The sequence below is a fragment of the Rana temporaria genome, chromosome 1 (assembly GCF_905171775.1).
Source record: "Rana temporaria chromosome 1, aRanTem1.1, whole genome shotgun sequence".
Taxonomy (NCBI): Eukaryota; Metazoa; Chordata; class Amphibia; order Anura; family Ranidae; genus Rana; species Rana temporaria.
Window position 1 is genome coordinate 423,945,311 of NC_053489.1, and position 24,454 is coordinate 423,969,764.

At 43.6% G+C, this 24,454-nt stretch overlaps 1 protein-coding gene across 4 annotated transcripts in view; it reads left to right on the forward strand.

The window, feature by feature from the left end:
• Positions 1-24,454, forward strand: part of PSD3 (pleckstrin and Sec7 domain containing 3) — a 703,925-nt gene that overhangs the window by 271,730 nt on the left and 407,741 nt on the right. Inside the window, exon 1 of one of the 4 annotated variants that reach the window (XM_040325297.1) lies at positions 1,050-1,410. The exons of the other annotated variants lie outside the window; for them this stretch is intronic. Coding sequence (XP_040181231.1) covers positions 1,343-1,410 — 68 coding nt within the window. The 5' untranslated portion in view covers positions 1,050-1,342. Of the gene's footprint in view, positions 1-1,049; positions 1,411-24,454 lie in introns of those variants that run through there. 4 annotated transcript variants of the gene reach the window in all.

The following is a 24,454-nucleotide window of genomic DNA, read 5'->3' on the forward strand; positions in this document are numbered from 1 at the left end:
CACCATCGTTTTTCTCACAATGTTCTTGCAAAGTGAGGTTACGTTCACCACGTTTTACCATTGAAGCTTGCTTCATAAGTAGCTTCTGGGCATGCGCGGGTGAAAAAACGTTGTTTTAAACGAAATTTTTTACTACACACGGTCAATTTCTGTGAAGTAAAAGTTGACGTTTTGAAAAACGACACATAAAATTGAAGCATGCTTCAATTTTTTTTGGTCGTTTTTTAGAAGACATAAAACAACGTTTTCCCCCACACACGGTCAATTAAAGTGACGTTTTTAAAAACGTCATTTTTTTTCATCACATAAAGTGATGGTGTGTACGCGGCATGAGGGCTTTCACACTGAGGCGATGCGCTGGCAGGAGAGAAAAAAATCTCCTGCAAGCAGCATCTTTGATATGTATACCGCTCCTTCCTATTTAAAACAATGGGAAACCGCGGTAATACCGCCCGCAATGCACCTCTGCAGAGGCGCATTGCGGCCGGTATAAACCCTTAATCGGCTGCTAGCGGGGGGGTTAATACAGCAATTCCGACGGTATAGCGCCTCTATACCGCCACCGCGCCTCCCGCCCCAGTGTGAAAGGGGCCTAACAGGCCAGGTTTGCAAGATAACTGAAATACATCACAGGTGATATCATTTAGCTGCTCAGTGACTGCAGTATTCTAGTCTGCATCTCCCCAAGGTAATACATAAAACCTGGCCTGTTAATGGGCCCTGAGGACAGGAGTTGATGACCACTGGGGTAGATGACCATGCAGATTGTTGCCACCACTAACGGCAAGAAGAGGTCACTGTCGGGATCAAAAGGTTTTTTAATCCAAAATCAATTAAAATAAACAGAACACGATGACATGGAAATATAAAGATTTTTTTTTATTTTATTTTTGGTTTAATGCCACTTTAAAAACAATGTTACGGAACTGACCGTGTCCCTTAGGTGGAGTTTTAGGTGTGGTATAAACAGAATTATAATTTTTTTTTTTTTTTTGTGAAAGCTGAAGTGCTTCCTATTTCTGTGATAATCCTGTATTGCAGAGCACCTGAGAAACCAGTGCCCTTGCTCCAGCAACTACGTCAGCGTCCTAATGGTTGATGCAAAGGGTTAATCTTTACTTCACCGCTGGGAACCTAACCATTGATCAGACAGTGGTTTGTATTGCAGCTTCAAATGGACTGGAATAATGTTGTAAATTACAGTATTTGTAAGAAGTAGCAGGAAGAGAGACACAGCGGTGTCTGTATTATTCCAGGGGAGGGCGAGTTTCTATTCTGCTCTCTGCAACGAAAACTGACTCAAATGTGGAAGAGAGAATGACATCTACCTCAACCTGTTCCTATGGGCTCAAGCGTGTCTGCATGCTTTCCTTTCAGTGTACTGTCATGCCAGGACTATCAACTTAATAAGTAAGTTACAAGCTGCTCCCAGCCTTTCTTCACTATAACAGCTGTGATCACCGGTGTACATGGACTCAAACACCAACACGCAATCATGTAGTTCCTTCACATTGGGCTTTGCTGTTCCACTATCTCAGCATGCTATACTTTTTTTTGTATATGGAAGTATTTATTACCTGGGACCATAGATAAAAAAAAAAAAATACGCAGTTTTTGGATTTGATATGATAATGAAGCTTAGGCTTGGCCAAACACTATACAATTTTCTTATTTAAATGTCTTTAGATTTACCTTCGACTACGTAGTGCAAGGGACTGCCGGACTGCATACACATTGGAAGTGTTTAGGTTTGACCTGATATTAGATGGTTTTGGTTTTGGCTCCATTCACACTAATGCTTTTTTTGATGCATTTTGCAGAAATGCAGGGAAATTTTTTAACATGGTTTTTCTATGGAACATGTTCACATCAATGCTTTTTTGTGCCTCTGCGTTTTTGGAAAGGGGTCAGGGACTTTTTTTCCTGCAAAAAGCAGCGTTTTGCATGTAATAGAAGTCAATGGACCCGCATCTATACCTGTTTATAGCTGGTTGTTAAATGAAATGTAAAAAAATTAAAATTGATGTAAAAAAAAAAATTAAACCGCAAATCGCGGCAAAATCGCAAGTAAAAAAAAGCAGCAAGCACCGCAAAAAGCACTGAAAAAACGCTCAAAAGCAACATGCATAGGTGTGAATCCAGCCTTATGCCGCATACACACCATCACTTTATGTGATGAAAAAAAACGACATTTTCTGTGAAGTAAAAAATGACGTTTTTGAAACTTCAATTTTCAAAGACGAAGTTGCCTACACACCATCGTTTTTCTCACAATGTTCTAGCAAAGCGAGGTTACGTTCACCACGTTTTTCCATTGAAGCTCGCTTCATAACTAGCTTCTGGGCATGCGCTGGTGTAAAAACGTTGTTTTAAACGACGTTTTTTGCTACACACGGTCAATTTCTGTGAAGTAAAAAACGACACATAAAATTGAAGCATGCTTCAATTTTTTTTTTGTCGTTTTTCAGAAGACATAAAACAACGTTTTCCCCCACACACGGTCATTTAAAGTGACGTTTTTAAAAACTTCGTTTTTTTTCATCACATAAAGTGATGGTGTGTACGCGGCATAATGCCCCGTACACACGATCCGAAAATCGTACGAAAAATGCTGCTTTCTAATCGATCGTACGATAATCGGATCGTTGGGACAGAGCTTCCGAGAGCCGATCAGGACAGTTCATCCGATTTTATTCTATCGGACATGCACGGAATTTTTTTTCGTACGATGCCAGATCGTATGATTTTCGTTTAATCAGTACAGCTGTCGTTCGAAAATGCAATACAAATGCATTACAACACATGACATCACTTCCGATTTTTTTATTCTGCCGTACGAGAATTTTCGTGACTTTAGTAAACTCATCAGATTCGACGTGAGATTAGCATACAAAAAAAAAACGAACGATCATTCGTCCGATAATTGGATCGTGTGTACCGGGCATTAGGCTGGATTCACACCTATGCAGTTTTAGTGCAGATCTGCAAAAAGCACTAAAAATGCATAGGTGTGAATCGAGCCTAATGCCCCGTACACACCATCACTTTATGTGATGAAAAAAAATGACGTTTTTAAAAACGTCACTTTAATTGACCGTGTGTGGGGGAAAACGTCGTTTTATGTTTTGTAAAAAACGACCAAAAAAAATTGAAGCATGCTTCAATTTTATGTGTCGTTTTTCAAAACGTCAACTTTTACTTCACAGAAATTGACCGTGTGTAGTAAAAAACTTCGTTTAAAACAACGTTTTTTCACCCGCGCATGCCCAGAAGCTAGTTATGAAGCAAGCTTCAATGGAAAAAGTGGTGAGAACGTAACCTCGCTTTGCTAGAACATTGTGAGAAAAACGATGGTGTGTAGGCAACTTCGTCTTTGAAAATTGAAGTTTCAAAAACGTCATTTTTTACTTCACAGAAAATGTCGTTTTTTTTCATCACATAAAGTGATGGTGTGTACGGGGCATTAGACGTCGGTATTATTCTCCTGGTGAAGCCTTGGCCAGGAACCATGTTAGTATAGCTGTTTATGAGATTCATGTGTTTCAGGCATAGCACAGCACTGCTAAAATGATTTATCTAAGATGATAGTGTGGGGAAAAATGCAGTAAATCAGAGGCAGTGCTGCTGAAATATGTGCACTGCTATGTACAATGTACTCATAAAGTATTCAGACCTTTTTTCAGTTTTGTTATTTTGCAGCCTACTACTACAGTTGTTTAAATTCATTTGTTTCTCATTATTTTACACTCGGTAGCCCATAATGACAAAGTGAACACAGAATTTTAGAAATGTCTGTGATTTTGTTAACCACTTAAGACCCGGACCATTATGCAGGTAAAGGACCTGGCCAGTTTTTGCGATTTGGCACTGTGTCGCTTTAGTTGACAATTGTGCGATGTGGCTTCCAAACAACATTGGCGTCCTTTTTTTCCCCACAAATAGAGCTTTCTTTTGGTGGTATTTGAGCACCTCTGCAGTTTTTATTTTTTTGCGCTATAAACAAAAATAGACAATTTTGAAAAAAATAAAATATTTTTTACTTTTTGCTATAATAAATATCCCCAAAAAATATATAACATTTTTTTCCCTCAGTTTAGGCCGATACGTATTCTTCTACATATTTTTGGTAAAAAATTGCTATAAGCGTTTATTGATTGGTTTGCACAAAAGTTATAGCTTTTACAAAATAGGGGATAGTTTTATGGCATTTTTATTAATATTTTTTTTTTTTTTTACTAGTAATGGCTGCGATTAGTGGTTTTTTTTTTTTTCATGACTGCGACATTATGGCGGACACATCGGACACTTTTGACACATTTTTGGGACCATTGACATTTTCACAGTGAAAGTGCTACAAAAATGCACTGATTACTGTGAAAATCGCAGTGAAGTGGTTAACCACTAGGTGGCGCTAAGGGGTTATGTGTGCCCTAAGGGAGTGATTCTTACTGTAGAGGGGTGTGGCTGTAGGTGTGACATCACTGATCATCATTCCCTATATCAGGGAACAGACGATCAGTGTCACTGCCACAGTGAAGAACGGGGAAGGTGTGTTTACACACACCTCTCCCAGTCCTTCAGCTCCTGTGACCGATCGCGGGACACCGGCGGCGATTGGGTCTGCGGGTCCCACAGGCGCGGTCACGGAGCTTTGGACCTGGTCACGTGCACGCACCCAACCCACGGCTGGGCTCTTAAAGGCGACGTGCCTGTACCCAGCCGTGCCATTCTGCCAATGTATATAGTCCGTAGGGGGTCCTTAAAGCGGAGTTCCACCCAAAAATGGAACTTCCGCTTATCCCACTCCTCACCCCCTTACATGCCACATTTGGCATGTAATTTTTTTAGGGGGGGAGTGGGGGCTTCAGGAGAAGGGGACTTCCTGTCCCACTTCCTCCTTCCGCCGAGGGGCTGCAAAGGCGATTAAGCTTAATCGCCTTTTGGCAGCCCCTCCCTGTAGGCGATCGCCTAGGACACGTGACAGATCGCCTGTCCAATCAAACAGCGCCGGGCCGCGCGCGCACGTGCAGTGAGTGCCCGGCCGTGAAGCCGAAAGCTGTCACGGCCGGGTGCCCACAGTGACAATGAAGACGCCGGTCGGGGAGGGGGGGAGAGGAGCGGAGCCCCAGCCGGCGCGTCACTGGAACGCTGGAGCAGGTAAGTGTCTGTTTATTAAAAGCCAGCAGCGACACTTTTTGTAGCTGCTAACTTTTAATTAACATAAATATTGGCTGGAACTCCCCTTTAAGTGGTTAAAAAGGAAAACTGAAATATCGTTCTGGCATAAGTTTTTAGATCCTTTGTAACAACCCTTGAAACTTAGCTCAGGTCATAGAGCTGCAGACGGTCTTAATTTTAGTTCAAGCGTTTGTCGCTTTTCTTCCCTTTGAGTCAAAACTGGTAGTTATTGAAAGTATGGACTGTTCACGGATAGCTCAGCGGTTGTGAGTACTACCAGATTGAGATATTGGACTACTGATATCCCTCGATTTTGATACTACTGTATGCCTTTACCATTCTAGATGTCTAGATGTCCTCAACAACATTCATTAGGGGCGCCCAAGCACCGCCCTTTCTATCCACGGCTGCCACCCCCTCCACCTTCTAGCGATGCTCTATCCATCGCCGCGGCCACCCCCTATTCATGCGTCCAGCCCCCTTTAGGACGCCAAACGCCTGAATTACAACGGCGGGGGTGTTTTTTTTTTTTTAGGCACCTATTTAGACCCAGAGGCTCTAATAGGCTATAAAATAGGGTGGGCTCATTGCGCAGAGCATTGGATTGTGCCAGGAGCACACTTAGGTGTTACAACAGCGAATGAACAAGGTATGATACCGTCATCCGATTGGCTGAAAGGACAGGCAATCCTATTGGATGCCTAGGAGGAGGGGAGAAGACACACGGTGAAGACCGAGGAGCCGCTACCCGATGCCTGCCACTGCCTAATGTCCGTCGATGCCCCTATCACCGCCGCTCCTTAATGTCCACCGCTGGCCAATCCCCTCCACCTAAATAGGATAAGTGGACCAACCGTGAGCGTGGGGGGCTTTGAGGTGCCGTGTGGGTGGGCACCACGAGCCGCCACTGCTCAACAATGTAAAAACGTATAATAAGGCCTTGTTCACACCTATGCAGTTTGCATATTCCAGGTGCATTTTGCGTTTTTCAATACACGTTTTTAATCCATTGAAGTTTATTGAACCAAAAACCATAAAGTCCCTGGCCCTTTCCATAAAATGCACAGATGTAAACGGGACCCATAGGCAACCATGTTAAATGGACTTCTGAAAACGCACTAAAAAATGTATAGGTGTGAACCAGGCCTAAATTGTATTACAGTACTTTTATAACGAATAAAGAACGTTTGAAACTGAGTTTTAGCTCAGGTCCCTCCCATTTCGCATGATTGTTGGTGAGATGTTTCTACAACCTGATTGGAGTCTACCTGTAAATTAAATTGATTGGATGTGAATTGGAAAGGCTCTCTATAAAAGGCCTCACACCTGACAATGGAAAGAAGGGAACAGTGCCTTCTAAGGCCTGGTTCACAGCTTTGCATTTTTTTAGTGCATTTTCAGTTTTGAAGAAACACCGGCGGTCATAATAGGCTAGGTTAGTACATGAAACCTAAGTGTAGCAATGTATAAAACAATTTATTAATCCCAAAAATGGCAGTCTTACAAAGGTAAAGGGGAAACTCACTCATCGAACAATGTTCAACGCTGAGCGTCGCCAAACCAGTCCAGCCAAAAGTGTACCACAGACAGCCACACTGGTGGCTTCCAGGGCTTTTTGGTAGACTGGGGACTGATAAAGGAGCACGCATGCTCCGAACTCGTGCAACACCCACCACTTGAGCACCCGGACGTGACATCATCTCCTCCCTCCATGTCTTCTAGTCTACCAGGAAGTGCTGGAAGCCACCAACGTGGCTGTTGATGGTACATCCTGGGACTCGCATTCAGTTGGACTGGTCTGGAGCCACTGAACGGTGAACATGGTTCGATACTTGCATTTCCCTTTACTTTTGTGAGTTTCCATTTTTGGGAGTAATAAATTGTTTTATACATTGCTACACTTAGAAGGCACTGTTCTCTTCTATTGATGTCTTCCACAGAGTCCCTTCGCTCTTGGAACCGGCCGCCCCTAGCACAGCATCTCAGAGCCTGTTTGTAGTGACTCTGTTCTTCTTCTCCTATTCTCTGGCTACTGTTGAAGGGGCGTGACCGAAAAAGGTCTGATATCAGCACTCTCAGCCACTGGCTGAAAATGTGACCAGTGGGTTCTGGCAGGGGGGGGCAGTCCCCCTGTCAAAACATAATAGCTCAGCGAGGTAGATCGGTGTACTAATAGTTCGTTTTTTGTTTCATCCCGCTGGGTTGAATGAATCCAAAAAACTGCCAGTGTGTACCAGGCTTCACTGTCTGTGTCTTTAGATGCAGGATCGAGCCCACAGGTGTGGCACCATAGGAAAAATACATGCCAGGAGCTCCAACGAGGGGGACCCCAGAGGAGGAGGATTGGGGTTGCTCTGTGCAGTACCATTACACAGAGCAGGTAAGTATATCATGTTTGTTATTCAGTCCAACTGCCCCGTGTCTTTTTCTTTGTTTTTTTTTTTTGGTTCGGGGACCAAAAGCCCAATCTCTATTCAATGTTTGTTATTTAAAAAAAATGTTTACTTTGCAAACACTTTAACCAGAACAGTCTTGCATACATACATGACCCATCTGTTTCAAGGAATCTTTTTGGTCAGTTCTACTTAAGGATAAGTTTGCCTTTGGAACATGTTACATGTTTCACCTGTTATTAGGGTGGAACATGTAACATGTTCCAGCATCTGCTGCCTCTCCCCCTGATCACCTCTCTCTTTGACAGCGGGCGGGCATCCTCTCCCCGCACCTGCTGTCACGATTTGAAAACGGCACATGCTGTGCAGGGCTTCACCCACACCTTCATGTCATTCATTCACAGTTTCCCATGGATCAATGCCTACAAGTACTGTCAGCCATTGTGGCTGAAGCTTGTAGTTCTCAGTGAACTGTGAGGGCACTGGTGAGTGCTCTGGTAGTTTATTGATTCTTCCTGCCCTCAAGTAACTGTCTGCCTGTACGAGGTATGACCAACAGCTATGCTGAGAGTCTGCAGGAGCCTGAGATTGTGCCTGCAATCTGCTGATCTTGGGATGCTCTTTAGGCTCTTTAAAAAAAATATAATAAATGCAAATTTTTTTACCTGCAAAAAAAGTGCATTTATTTAAATTACACTGGCTGGGTAAAGCAACATGTTAACTTTAATGCCATTTTTCTCAGCTGCACATACTCTCCTTACCTTCCCTACCAATCCATTTGGCCAAGAAAGCATCATATCATACATGGTCCTTCCAGGTATTAGGGAGCATATGACTTGATCCCCTTCCTCCCATGTGAATGCACTGGTGCTTGGTAATTGGTCACTCAGGCAAAAAACACCATCAGATTGGGGTGATGGGAGAGTTTCAATTGCAACTTGAAGCTTACCTGTCTACTCTTCACTTTTGCAGGTAAAAATGTGTGGTGAGGAAGCAAAGGGAAGGCAAGCATAAGTAGCTATGTAGGCTGACATTCAGCCTAGGTTCACACTGCTGCGAATTCAAAATCGCGGTAAAATGCGCGATTTTACCGCGATTTTGGCCGCAATTTAATGTAAATCGCGGCCCGAAATCGCAAAAAGTAGTACAGGAACTACTTTTTGAAATCGCAGATGCGGCGTCGCACTGATTAGGACAGTGCCATTGCCGACAATTGCCGCCGATTTGAGATGCGATTTGACATGTCAAATCGCATCTCAAATCGTTCCAAATCGTACCCAGTGTGAACCAGGGCTTAAGTAAACTTGTTGCTTTGCCCTGCAGAGGCCACTCAAAGGATCACTTTAAATAGGAGTGCTATAGTGTCACAAGTACACCTGTTTAAAACCATATAAGGAGGAGAAGGAAGTCCCGTTTACGTTACACCGCAAGTTTTCAGCGTAAGTGCTTGATTCACAAAGCACTTGCCTGTAAACTTACGGCGGTGTAACGTAAAGGCGTCCGGTGCAAGCCCGCCTAATTCAAACGGGGCGTGTACCATTTAAATTAGGCGCACTCCCGCGCCGGACGTACTGCGCATGCTCCGTTTTGAAATTCCCGCCGTGCTTTGCGCGAAGTGACGTCATTTTTTTGAACGGCGACATGCGTAACGTACTTTCGTATTCCCGGACGTCTTACGCAAATTTTTTTTTGAAATTTGACGTGGGAACGACGGCCATACTTTAACATGGCTCGTCTAAAGTTAAGCCATGTAAAAGAATGCTTAATTTTGCGACGGGAAAAAATTACTAGCGACGACGTAACGAACGCGAAAACCTTTGTGGATCGCCGTAAAAGCTAATTTGCATACCCAACGCTGGAAAATGACGCAAACTCCACCCAGCGGTGGCCGAAGTATTGCAGCCTAAGATCTGAAGGCGCACGAAGCCGTAAGCCTGTCGGATCTTAGCCAAAAGCCGTCGTATCTTGTTTGTGAATCACAAATTAAGATACGACGCGGCAAATTTGAAAATACGCCGCAGTATCAGTAGATACTCCGGCGTATCTCTTCTGTGAATCTGACCCTCTGTGTGCGTAGTTGTGTATATATATTTTTTTTAGCAGAGACCCTAGGGAATAAAATGGTGATCATTTTTGTCACACAGTATTTGCGCAGCGGCTTTACAAACCCAAATTATTTTGGGAAAAAATACATTTTAATGAATAATAATAATAATAAAAAAAAAACACAATATATACACCAGCGAACTGCGGGAGGGGAAGGACATCTCCTGCTGCTTCTGAAAGTGTTTCAGCGGCTCATGTGCCATGCTTGCTGTGCAGTGACAGTAGGGCCATCCAGAATTGTGCAATTTTATGCAAACATGTTGCATAATATTGCACAGCTCTGAAACACTGGTGTGAACTATTGTTTTCTTTCTATGTATCATTTCAGTTACCTGTTTCAGTTGTAAATAGAATTAATGTATTTTAATGAGCCTAGTTTACACAGTGAGCCTAGTTGTGGTGCTTTCATGTGTGTTTTCAAAAATAACATACTTTTTTTTTTGCATGTACACATACTGGGACACACATTAATGGCTAAAAGACGCCATGCAAATGTGCCACACATGCATTACAAATGCATATAAATACAGATGCACAATTGTACACTGAACATAGGAATTGCAGTGTAGACAAGCCCTAAGGGCTCTGTACACATTAGTTTGCCTGTGTTTGTACTTTCTGTGCGGAAATTATTACATTATTAATGTGAACGGAGAAGCAATGTTTAAATATACTTTATATGAATCTTGAAAGATCACATGATTCTGTAGACCCCAAAGTAAAAATCCTGTGACCCCACCATAATGCAAATAGAGTAAGGCCGGGTACACACGGACAAACATGTATGGTGAAAGCGGTCCGTCGGACCGTTTTCACCATACATGTCTGCCAGAGGGCTTCTGTACGATGGTTGTACACACCATCGTACAGAAGTCCGCGCGTAAACAATACGCGGGGCGTGTCCGCGGTGTCGCCGCGTCGATGACGCGGTGTCGCCGCGACAATGACGCGGCGACGTGGGCGGCCCGCCTTTAAAATGCTTCCACGCATGCGTCGAAGTCATTCGACGCATGCGAGGCACGGCGGGCGGCTGGACATGTACGGTAGGTCTGTACTGACGACCGTACATGTCCGAGCGGGCTGAATTCCAGCGGGCTGTTTTAAAACAAGTCCAGGAATATTTGTCTGCTGGGAAAAGGCCCGGCGGGCAAATGTTTGCTGGAATTCGGCCCGCTCGCGCCCACACACGAGCAAACATGTCTGCTGAAACTGGCCTGCGGGCCAGTTTCAGCAGACATGTTTGCTCGTGAGTATGGGGCCTCAGAGTTAGGGTTGCTGCCTCTGGGTTTACATCAGTACCATGGTTCATTACACAGCCACCACAGAGAGGTAAGGCTAATGCCACGTACACACGATCCGAATATTGTACGAAAAATGTCGCCCGAGGAAGAATCGTCCGATAATCGGATCGTTCGTACAGGGCTACTATCATTTTAGTTCATCCGATATTATTTTATCGGACATGTCACTGATTGTCTGTTCCCTGTCATCCCCTAACAGTTAGAATCACTCCCTAGGACCCCCCTACAGGTTAACCCCTCCACTGCCAGTGTAATTTTTACAGTAATCAGTGTATTTATAAATACCACCAAAAGAAAGCTCTATTTGTGGGAAAATCAATTTTGTTTGGGAGCCACGTCGCACGATCGCGCAATTGTCACTTAAAGCGGTGGTTCACCCTCCTTAACATCATTATAGCATTAAATTCGGCATCATAGCGCGAGCTACAGTATGCCGGTCTTAAATTTTTAATCCCCGTACTCACTGTGCTATGGATCATTGAAGATTCCGACTCCCGCGGGGAATGGGCGTGCCTATGGAGAGGGAGGATGATTGACGGCCGGCTCTGGCACGTCACGCTCCCCGAAGACAGCCGGAGTAGGTCTCGGCTCTTCACGGCGCCTGCGCACAGGCTATGCGCAGGCGCCGTGAAGAGCCAAGCCTATTTCGGCTATTTCCGGAGAAGCGTGACGTGCCAGGGCCGGCCGTCAATCACCTTCTCTCACCATAGGAACGCCCATTCCCCGGAATCTTCAATGATCCATAGCACAGTGAGTACGGGGATAAACAATGTAAGACCGGCATACTGTAGCTCGCGCTACGATGCCGAATGTAATGGTAGAATAAAAAATTTTTTTTTTTTTTTTTTTTAATAGGGTGAACCCCCGCTTTAAAGCGACGCAGTGCTGAATTGCAAAAAGTGGCCTGGTCTTTGGCCAACAAAATGGTCTGGGTCTTAAGTGGTAATTAAAGTCACTGGTGCCTTATCGGCATTAAATTAGCCTCAGAACAATGTAATTCTTATGTGTTGGAGTTTAAAGGGATGAGGTGGCAACCCTAGGTAAGGCCCTTGTCACACATGCGTACCATTTGTTCATTTTTCATCCATCTGTTGACGGATGTGAAATGGATCTCAATGCATCTCTATGGTAAAACTGATGTAAATGGATCATTTACATCTGTTTACATCCACTTCCGTCAACATCTGTTTTTTGGAATGGATCAAAGTCCTATTTTTCTTCTGTTAAAAAAACAGATCGGATGTAAACCGTCGAACGATCCATTTTTGCATGAACTTCGGGGCTCAAGTGATAGCTGGTCGATGTAAAAAACAGATGTAAAAACGTTTGAAATGCGATTGCACTGATTAAACGCATGGTCTGCATGTGTGAAAGGGGCCTAAAACCTGTGGGATCATTTTATGCAAGTTGTAAAGTGGTATGTAAAGAACATTTTGTAGAACGTTAGAAAACTGACTTGGATTTCTGGTTGCCCTGACCTGTATCTTTTTGGATAATCTTTTGGCGTCTCCTGCCTTAGCCCATAGCTATAATAATGTATCAATACACTGCTGTATTAGACCGATTTTATATACATTAAGTACTATCTAATTATAAGAGGACACAGTGTCCAGGAATAGAATATGCTGCTTGTTTCTTAGATCACAGCTGCATACAATGCAGTGCTATGCTGTAAATGAGACTATTTTACTGCTAATAATAGTTGCTGACATGATATGAATATAGTTTTGTTTCACAAAAATACAACATGAATTGTCTCTATAAAAATCATATTTGTTAAAAACTGATTACGTAACAGCGGCTTGCCAGGCAAATACCTTGTGACTCAGCCGATGGCACCCATGTCTTTTTTCATCAAGCCCCACTACAGGACATTTTTTTAGCAATTTTAGAAATTCTTTGTATGTAATAACAAGCTCTTTTAACAGTTGTAAGTGTTTGCCACCCTGTAGGGTATACTTAACCATTTCCCGGCCAGGTCAATAATGACATTCCTCTTCTACATGTAAAAATCATATTTTACATTTGTTATTGCTAGAAAAGTACTTAGTATTGTCAGAGTATTAAAATAATGTGCTAGAAGCTTCTTGGATACAGCAAACGGCTTTACTTTTATGGAGGATGCTAGATTATGTCTTGCAGCATTAGAAAAATGAAACAGGAACAAGGAGCATACAAGTACATACACTGAACATAGACAGAACATCCTGGTATCACATTACCATAAAATAACACACTATAACTCTGCAGTGCCACCTGCTGGATAGATAGATATTAATGCACACAATATTGTCAGTTTATTAGCAACTGTGCTGTTGTACTTCCAACACTTAGAACTCCCAAACATTATATATTTTTTTAAACAGAAACCCTAGAGAATAAAATGGTGGGTGTTTCATATTTTTATGTTTCAAAGTTTTAATTGAATTTTAAAAATGCAAATTAACACAAATTAGTAGCGTTAACTGTCCATCTGTGACATTCTAGGACAGGGATCGACAAATCCCAGGCGCCAGGTCGCCATGGCGACTAGAAATAGTGTCCTGGCGACTTGGCTTGGAAGGTGGGCAAAAAAAAAAAATTTTTTTTTTTTTTGTGAGCTGGTGCCGTTGGTATTAGAAGTTATTACCACCAGATGTGAGCTGGCGCCATCTGGTGGTGGCCGTTGGTATTACAAGTTAAGCATTACAAGTTAAACAGCAATTCTAATGTCATTTTTCACTATTTTCACTGCCATATTTTCCCCTCTAATTAGAACCCCCAAACATTATATATATTTTTTATCCTAACACCTTAGAGAATAAAATGGCGATCGTTGCAATACTTTCTGTCACGCCGTATTTGCGCAGCGGTCTTACAAGCGCACTTTTTTTGGGAAAAAATTACACTTTTTTTAATTAAAAAATATGACAACAGTAAAATTATCCCCATTTTTTTTTATATTATGAAAGATAATGTTACGCCGAGTAAATTCATACCCAACATGTCACGCTTCAAAATTGCGTTTGAACACCGTTTACATATGCGGGCGCTGCTCACGTATGTGTTAGCTTCTGCGCGCAAGCTCATCAGGACGGGGTGCGTTTTCTGGCTCCTAACTTTTTTAGCTGGCTCCTAGATTCCACGCAAATTTGTCAACCCCTGTTCTAGGATAAGTAAGGGCCCTTTCACACGGGCGGGGATCCTCCGTAAAATCTCCACACACAGTACACAGAATATGGAAATGCAATTATTTTAGTAAATATAAACTACTAAATACCTTTTCTCATCAGCAGTATATAGCAGTCTTGTGATTTTTATCAGTGTCTGATAAAGCTTGTAGGGGGAGTTTTCATTCTGCACTGAGCTGTCCTATGAGGCTGCAGGGCTCCTGACCCTCTGTCTGGACAGCTCTGATTGGCCCTGTGCTGATCACATGTAGTCTGCCCTGTCCTGAACACATGCACACTCCCCCCCCCAAAAAAACTCTCTAATGATACACACCAAACTGAGCATGTGCAGCCTAACTCCAAAGACATGCACGAGTTGCGCTGCGCTTTCTGAATGGTCCAGCGGTGTGACCTGTGTGTGTCTCCCAGAAGGCAGCAGGGTGAAGGAGAAGGGGCTGTAAATGACGTAGGTCTCCACTGTACCATTACACGGAAGTGGGAGCAAGTATCTGTTTTTGACAGGTATCCAGTCCCCCCGAAAGGGGTATCGACAGGGGAACAAAACAGGAAGTGCCACCTACGTGCAATATGTTAGTCACAATTTATTGAGTTTAAAGGGAAATGCACTTACAAACATGTATAAAAAACAGGCTCACGGGTAGGCAGAAAAGTGTAGTTGTTCATCCTGTGGCCATGAGGAAGCCGGCCAGAACCAGCGTGGAACGCAGACGATGACGTCACCGGAAGCGGAACCAGAGAGAGCACCGGGGGAAGGACAGTATGAGGCAAACCACTGAGAAAATAGGCTAAGCACTCGGAGCCTTCTGCTCCTTCTAAAGGCCTAACACAGTACTGCAGCTATTGTGCTATTTATGTGCTGTGACCGTCAGTGGGAAAACACCGTTTTCACACAAAATAGAAGCAGTAGACAAAAGAAAAAAGAAATATGTTAAGATACCAAGACCCAAGGAGGAAGAGAATCAGATAAAGGGGAATGGCAATGGGGAAAAAAAGGGTGGAAGGGAAATGAAACTAAAAATATTGTATAAACAATATAAAAGGGTCTTAAAGCGGAACAACCGCTAAAATCAGGACACTCATAAAGGATATAAAGACGGTATCTCCACCAAGTGATACACGTCAATAAATGCGTGCCAGTATAAAAGTACTATAAAAATACAATTGTATGAAGGAAGGGTATAGGTATAAGAGACATATACATGTATATGCACACGTACACACACGCAAAAAATATATATATGAAAAACACATTATATATATATATATATATATATATATATATATATATATATATATATATAATATATATATATATATAAATTATATTTCCCCTAAAAGGGGTCAAATGTGGCACCTGAGGGGGAGAGGAAGCAGATAAGTTGAGCTTCCACAAAATAAATAAATGCGGAAGTGCACGTTTGATGTTTCATTTGCCTAAATTCCCCAAAACGTGAATTTAACAGCAGCAATGTGCATGAGGCCTTATGCCGCATACACACGGTCACTTTTTGTGATGAAAAAAAAAGTCATTTTTTTATCATGAAAAAAAATTAAATTTTTCCAACTTCATCATTAAAAATGATGTTGCCCACACACACCATCGTTTTTGAAAAATGATGAACAAAGTGACGGCACTCTAAAGGGGAAGTTCTATTCGCCTTGAGGCTGCTTTTAGCTGGTTACTTGTTAGTAAAAGACGATTCGTGCTTTTTTGTCTGTTACAGCGTGATGAATGTGCTTACTCCATTATGAATGGTAGTTTTACCTCCCGTCTCAAAACTTGCTTCTGGGCATGTGCGGGTTGAAAACGTCGTTTTTGCCCACACACGATCATTTTTTTATGACACAAAAAATGACATTTTAAAAAATGACATAAAAAATTGAAGCATGTTCTAATTTTTTTTTGGTCGTTTTTCAGAAGACAAAAAACAATGTTTTGCCCACACACGATCATTTTAAATGTCATTTTATTTCATCACAAAAAGTGATCGTGTGTACGGGGCATAATACACACACAGAGGAGACAGCAGACTCAATATTTGCTGTAATAGCCATTGTTTTGAGGAGTAAGAAGTGCAAATCATTACCACATGGCTGAAAGTAATGAAAGTAGAGTGGGGAAGGCTATTAGCACTGCCTATATCTCCATCTCCCTCAGGGACGGTGGTCATTGGCACAGGAAGTAAGGGCTAATCTCTGCCTCTAGATCCTAGACAGAGAGTACATTTCCATACAATCGCTCTGGGAAATAATGAAGCTGCTGACCAGTTTGGAAAGGCAGCCCTGTCCTGTGTATGATTTTACATGGCGGTCTGACAGACGCGCTCTCATACTGAGGAGTTCCCTCATAATATCACTGTTTTCATTGTAACACCTCTGAGTATTCCAAAACTGCTATCTGATATTTAGCCTCAAATCATCATTTTCCTTTCTACATGTCAGTGAAAGAGAGCTGCAAGCATAGTGGAAGGTGACGTGTGTATTGCATGTTGTAGGCACATAAAGAAAAGAAGAAGCAGCTTCATGCGTGGTAAGCGATCGTTATGAAATGGGGAACAGCCTGTTTTCCTGTATGATCTATGAGCTTCATGACAGCAATACACCTCCATCTTGTACTTTCACACAGAAGTAATGTATTTCAAACACTATTGGATTCTGGCCTGCAGCTGTATCTTCAAGCTGTCAATGTGTCTGCTAAAAATGTTAATGCATGCATACGTGTTTGTTCTTGTGGCTGGATCTGCATCTATTCTAGACCACTTGCAATCTACATAATGCAGCCAAATAGAAACTAAGGGGGTTATTTACAAAGGGCAAATCCACTTTGCACTGCAAGTGCAAACTGCAAGTGCAAAGTGCACTTGAAATTGCACTGAAAGGTTCATTCCTTTGAAGTTTAAACATTGTGGCCCGGATACGTTACGCCGCCGTAAATTAGGGCGCAAGTTCCGTATTTAGAAAGAACTTGCGCCCTAAGTTACGGCGGCGTAACGTATGTGGTCTGGCGTCGAGTCGGCGTATAAGCCGACTCGAGTATAAGCCGAGGACCTAATTTTACCACAAAAAAACTGGGAAAACGTATTGACTCGAGTATAAGCTTAGGGTGAGAATACAGCAGCTACTGTAAGCGGAAAAGAGGGTCAACAATAGAAGTCGACCGATATATCGGCCGATATTTGGCATTTTTTTATTAATCAGCAGCGCGACTTGCTAAAAAGCTGCTGTAATAGGAGTCAATGCAAGTTGCCTGAGAAGTTTCCCATGGGATCATAGGCATTATGGGCCAGATTCTTGTAGTTTTCCCGCGGCGGTAGCGTAAGCCATTTACACTACGCCGGCCCAACTTACAGGAGCAAGTGCTGTATTCCCCAAGCACTTGCTCCGTAGTTTGGGGCGGCGTAGTGTAATTGGCCCGGCGTATCCCGCGTAATTCCAAGGGGGCGGCTTGTATTTAAATTAAGCACGCCCCCGTTTCGATCGAACTGCGCATGCGCCGGGCTAAAAATAGCCAAGTGCGCATGCTCCAGTTCTTGGCGGAAAACGTCAATGACGCCGACGTGTGCGTCATTGACGTAAAGTCGTATTCAAGAACGACTTAGTAAAACGACGTACCCGACGGGAAAAGACGACGCGGACCCGACGCCATACTTAACATGGCATACGTGGGACTGGCGTAAGGTTACCCCTCATATAGCAGGGGTAACCTTACGCTTACGCAAACGACGTTAGCGACGGTTACGCAACGCGATTTCGTTTGGGAATCGGCGTATCAGGCTCATTTGCATAAACAAATGAGACCTGAACGTAAACGCCACCTAGCGGCCGGCGGTGAATTACATTTAGGATCCAACAGTGTAAGTGACTTACACTAGTCAAATCCTAGCCTAAATCCGGCGTATCTTGTTTTGTGAATACAAAATAATGATACGCCGGCGGGAAATTCGATTTACGCCGGTGTATCAGTAGATACACCGGCGTAACTTGTTTGAGAATATGGCCCTATGTTATTATACACAAACATGCATAGAGAAACATAACCAACCACACACCATATTCATTAACCAGAATAATTTTATTTAATTATTCATATTAACATTGTCACAAAATGTATTAATTTGTTGGCTAAAACATCCTGAAATTTGCAGTAAATTCACGGTAAATTCGCACCTCACACAGGACAAAAAAAAACTGAAAAAAATTCACAGCGCAGCAGTGTGAACCAAGCCTTAAATCTGTTATAACGGGTAAAATATTTTGGCACGCCTTGTTGAAGATCATGGCGGTTTATTTTCACATTATAAAGTGATATTTAATGGAATTTTTGTTTGGGTGAAATAGTTTGGGAGTTCATACAGACATTTGTGTTTACAGTTGATGTTACCCTTTTTCATCCCTTCTTTTTTTGTCACATATGGGTTATATTTTGATATTTAGTGTTAGGGCCCTTTCACACAGGCTTTTCGGTCAGGTCCGTCTGCAAGTTTTTCAGGTGGACCTGTTTGGAGGCTTTATGCAGCTTTGTGGCCAGGCTGATAAAAACAGATCTCAGTCCGTTTCCACCCACCTACCTCTGAGGCCTCGTACACACGGCCGAGGAACTCGACGTGCCAAACACGTCGAGTTCCTCGGCGAGTTCAGCCCTGAAGCCGCCGAGGAGCTCGGCGAGCCGAGAGCTCCCATAGAACAACGAGAAAATAGAGAACATGTTCTCTATTTTCTCGACGAGTTCCTCGGCGGCTCCAATCGGGCCGAACGTGTACACACGACAGAGTTTCTCGGCAGAATCAGGCTCTGACCGAGTTTCTCGCCGAATTCTGCCGAGAAACTCTGTCGTGTGTACGAGGCCTTAGTATGTCCAGATCTGGTAAAAAAAATGTAGAGGACTGCATCCTTTTCCGTTTCTCCAGACCTAAACATGACTGACGGAAGTAGACTGATGTAAACGGACACAAGTTTATTTTATGTTACACCGGGTTGCCCGTAGATCTAGTATGGGCCCATCTATCTCTGCATAGTTGGACACAAACTGAACAGACATGTATGTTAAAAAACTGAGATTTGTCTCATTGAGCTCTGATTCACAAGGGGAGCAGGTCAGCTCCATCTGAAAAAAAGAACCTAAATTGTAGTTTAGATGTATTTTACGTTTTTGACAAAAAGGACACAGGAAAGGGCTGCATAAGTTTTTTTACATATGTATACAGTATATGTCATACACAGCAGCTAGTGATTGACACATTGGAGTAGAATGTGGAAGTTATTATTTCCCCTTTTTTGTACTATGAGGGTGACTTTTAATGTTGTCGGTTTTTTTTTTTCTTGTTTATGGGACCACAGGCATTATGCAAGAACCCCCCAAACATGCAAAGAGGAATAACGCAACAACCAGAATCTCTTTCCAACATTTTATTAGAAATACAAACATCTATAACATATCCATATTATAACATATATATCTTTATTTTTATTTTTTTTTGGAAATAATTTGGCCACGGCCTGATTCACTGGTTTAAATAAATCAATCATATAATAACTTGATATTAAAATATCAAAACTCGTATATCATAACTGAAAACATTAACCAATTAATCTTTCATAACCAACCTCAACCCAGCCACTGAGAATCGAGCTGATACACCATCATGCTTGAAACCTTATTAACTCTCCCCTCAGGTGACTTACCTGAGGGAGCTACCATGTGAATCGGCCGTGACGGGTGGGGAGCTCCTCCGGCTGTAATCTTCCTGTGAGACTGACACCTGTCCTCACGGAACCGGACTCTATATAGGCTTGGGCTGGCTACCAGAACCTTCTAACGGGTCACCTGACTTTTGCTCAACCAATTGCTGCCCTAACCTCACTGTCTTCCAGAACCCTCTAGCACAGCTGATTTGGCTAGGCAATTACTGCTTACCTGAACTTGCATACCTCTCCTGACCTGAGACTGACCCCAACCTCATCTAAAACTACCTAATGCTAACTGCCCATGCCGTGGTCCCATAAGGAAAGGAGTGCCTAATTGGCTACTCCCTTTCCCTTCCCATTCTTTTATTGATTTTCAAAAACAAGGATGATACAATTATTCGAGCAATGAACAATTGAGGGTGAAATGGAACAGAACATCTCAGACATCATAAATACAGTAACACTCCAACAAGGTATAGAGGTCGAATATAGAAATAGACATATACCATGATGTCATTATGGTACAAACAATGCATTGCTCATGACAGCAACTGTAACCAGGCAACCGGCAGGTGGGGGGAACAAGAGAAAAAAAAATAGATATGGTAAGGGAAGGGGAAGTTTCGTGGGTAGATCCATGGGTTTCATTGTGAGAGTAGCAGGTCTTGGTCAAACCCCGTAGGAAAATGGTGGGAGATCCATGGCCTGTAGATGGCCCGAAAGCATTTGATTTTATCCAGGAGCTTTGCCTGAAGATTCTCATGCAGGAGAATAGAGTTAACTCTGGGCTTGGTGCCGGCCTCTTATAGAGTTTGACTGACTGCCAGCAGCGGGAAAACCTGTGCCTTCTGCCTGGGGCATGGGACCGGAGTGTTGGATTTGTAGAGTTGAACATAGCTGAATGGATGTAAACGTACCTAGGCCTGCTTTCAAACAGGAACGCATAAAAGCATGAAAAAAGTTGTCTGGGAGGCATAAAAGTTGTTTATACCTCCCCAGATCAAAAAAAAAAATGTCTTCCTTGGGAAGCAGAATATACAGGCCTAGGGGAATTGTTAGAGAATGCAAATCATACACACACATAGGTTGAATTGGATGAACCTTTGCCTTATAATCTCTATCAGGGGTCTCCAACTCCCGGGCCGTGGATAAGTACTGGTCTGTGGCCTGTTGCAGGAGGTGAGCCCTGTCACGGACTGTGTGACAGTTGGCAGCCTGTGTGTCCTATGTGTATTCTGTCATGGCTACCGACCGGCCGCCGATATCAGCCTATTAGCAAGGCAGGGAGCGGGAACGGCTACAGAAAGTGACAGAGAGTCTCTTCTTAATAACAAGCAGGTTAATATAAGTTTGGCATCTCTCCCTCTGTCACAGTGTCTGCATGACTACAGGGAGGACTATCATGAGGGGTGAGCATGACTGCAGAGAGTACTGTTTTGTGGGGGACTTTGATGGGGGGGGGGCATGACTGTAATAGTGACTGTGATGGGGAGCATGATTGCAGGGAGGACCGTGATGGTGGGCCATGACTGCAGGGAGGACCGTGATGGTGGGCCATGACTGCAGGGAGGACCGTGATGGTGGACCATGACTGCATTGAAGACTGTGATGGGGCCCATGACTACAGGGAGGACTGGGATGGGAGGTGAGCATGACTGCAAAGAGGACCGTGATGGGGGACCATGACTACAGGGAGGACTGTGATGGGAACCATGACTGTAAAGAGGACTGGGATGGGGGGGTGAGCATGACTGCAGGGAGGACTGTGAAGGGGGGCCATGGCTGCATGGAGGACTGTGATGGGGGACATGACTGTAGGGAGGACTGTGATGGAGACCATGACTACAGGGAGGACTGGGATGGGGGGAGAGCATGACTGCAAGGAGTACTGTGAAGGGGGGCCATGACTGCATGGCGGACCATGATGGGGGACCATGACTGCAGGGAGGACTGTGATTGGGGGGAGAGCATGACTGCAGGGAGGACCGTGATGGTGGGCCATGACTGCATGGAAGACTGTGATGGGAACCATGACTGTAGGGAGGACTGGAATGGGGGGGGGGGGGGAGCATGACTGCAGGGAGGACTGTGAAGGGGGGCCATGACTGCAGGGAGGACTGTGATGGGGAGCATGACTGCAGGGAGGACCGTGATGGGGACCATGCTTGCAGGGAGGACTGTGATGGGGGAGAGCACAACTGCAGGGAGCACCGTGATGGGGGGCCTTAAATGCATGGAGGACTGTGATGGGGGGGGTGACTATGACTGCAGGGAGGACTGTGAAGGGGGGCCATGACTGCATGGAGGACTATGATGGTGACAATGACTGCAGGGAGGACTGTAATGGTGACTATGACTGCAGGGAGGACTGTGATGGTGACTATGACTGCAGGGAGGACTGTGAAGGGGGGCCATGACTGCAGGGAAGACTATGACGGGGAAGGGTAATGACTGCAAGGGGCACTGTGACATAAAGGGGACTGTAATCATTACACCGACACCCTCCCAAAAGCAGTCTCTGGTGCCAAAAAGGCTGGGGACCACTGATCTATAGGACTGTATGTAACATAAAAGCTGAAAGCAATGTACCAGTGTGCATGAGACTAAACTGAAGGAATAGGTTACCACCACAGAGGAAAGCACAAACGGCAATGAAAAAAAAAAAAAAAAACCAGAATCTGTGTACTGTATTTGTTGCTTTCTCTATCTTCATTGGAAGAATTTCCCATCACTTCCTGTCCTGGCTACTCCCTTTCCCAAGAATAGGACGGGAGAAGACATCTCCTCAATATAGACATATTTGGCAATAAGTTATTATTACCCTACACCATGCTGTTCAGAACAAAGAGAAGAGTTTTGGCTAGTGTTTGGAATATTGACTTTTTGCAACTTGTTCTGCAGTTATCAAAGCCGCTGGTTGAGGCAATTCATCAAAAGAACTGATCCAAGTCCCCTAGGGGCATAATTGGCAAAGGTTGCCCTTGTGGCTTTGTTTTGCCCTCCTCTGGCCCAGGAGTTAGGAGAAGTTCAGCTTGATGAACATGAATCATTTTTACACTTTATTAATTATGTAAATGTCAGAGACAGAATAAAGGGCTTCCAAGATAACACATTTTCAGGCATAGCTGATTAGGATTCTATGCAGTCTTCCCACTCATGGAAAGATTTATAGGTAGTTTAATTGCCATCAATCAATCTGCATCGCAAAATTATTAAATGTGCTGGTGCTGACATATATTCTCTAATGAATAATATGTGTCTCCTGCAGTAGAGGTCTGTTTTGTAATGAATGGGCTTATCAGTCAGGGAACAAATGTGTGTATTCATAACCCTTTCACACACTACACATAAATTGTCATTATGCAATTATCAGGAAATACTGGTGTCCTCTTACAGGAGGAACTCCTATAATGATGTTTGCTAAATAGAGATTATTAGCCAGATTCAGAGAGAGTTACGCCGGTGTATCAGTAGATACGCCGTCGTAACTCTGAATCTGCGCCGTCGTAAATTTAAGTGTATTCTCAAATTGAGATACACTTAAATCTAGCTAAGATACGACCGCGGGAGCCGTCGTATCTTAGCTGTCTATTTAGGCCGGCCGCTAGGGGCGCGTACGCTGATTTACGCCTAGAATGCGTAAATCAGCGAGATACGCCTATTCACGAACGTACGCTTGCCCGTCGCAGTAAAGATACACCGTTTACGTAAGGCGTTTTCAGGCCTAAAGTTATTCCACCAAAAAGATGGCGCGGCCAATGTTAAAGGGGTGGTTCCCCCGAAATTCATTTAAAAAAAAAAAAATCCTTTCTCCCGCTTAGTACATGTACAATAATGTACTCACCCGTCCCAGGAATCTAGGCACCAGCATTCTTAATTCATCATAAAGTAAACTTTATAAAATACAGCGATGGACGTTTCCATCTTAGCTCCTGGCATTCTGAAGCCCTATGCTGGAAAGAAATAGACACGCCCAGCCCCACTCAGACAGACCAGGAAGTGCCTGCTTCACAGACCATAAAGAAAGGTAAACAAACGTTTTAAAATTTTTTGTTTGGCGAACGTTTTTTAGGCTAACTGTGCCCTTGTGTTTAAGGTTAAGTTGTTAGATAGGTGGAACCTCCACTTTAAGTATGGACATCGGAACCGCGTCAAATTTAAAAATGTTTACGTCGTTTGCGTAAGTCGTCCGTGAATGGGGCTGGGCGTAATTCACGTCGTTCACGTCGAAACCAATAAGTCTTCGTGACGTAATTTGGAGCATGCACACTAGGATATGTCCACGGACGGCGCATGCGCCGTTCGTTCAAAACGTCAATCACTTAGGGTCACGATTCATTAGCATAAAACACACCCACCTCTTCACAATTTGAATTAGGCGCGCTTAGGCCGGCACATTTACGCTACGCCGCCGTAACTTAGGACGCAAGTGCTTTGTGAATACAGCACTTGCCTCTCTAACTTGCGGCGTAGCGTATATGAGATACGCTACGCCTGCCTAACGTTAGGCTCATCTACATGAATCCAGCTATATAGCAGTGTTTCTCAATTCCTGTCCTCATCTGAGGGGAATCCTGAAAACATGACCAGTTGGTGTGCCTTGAGGACTGGAATTGAGAAA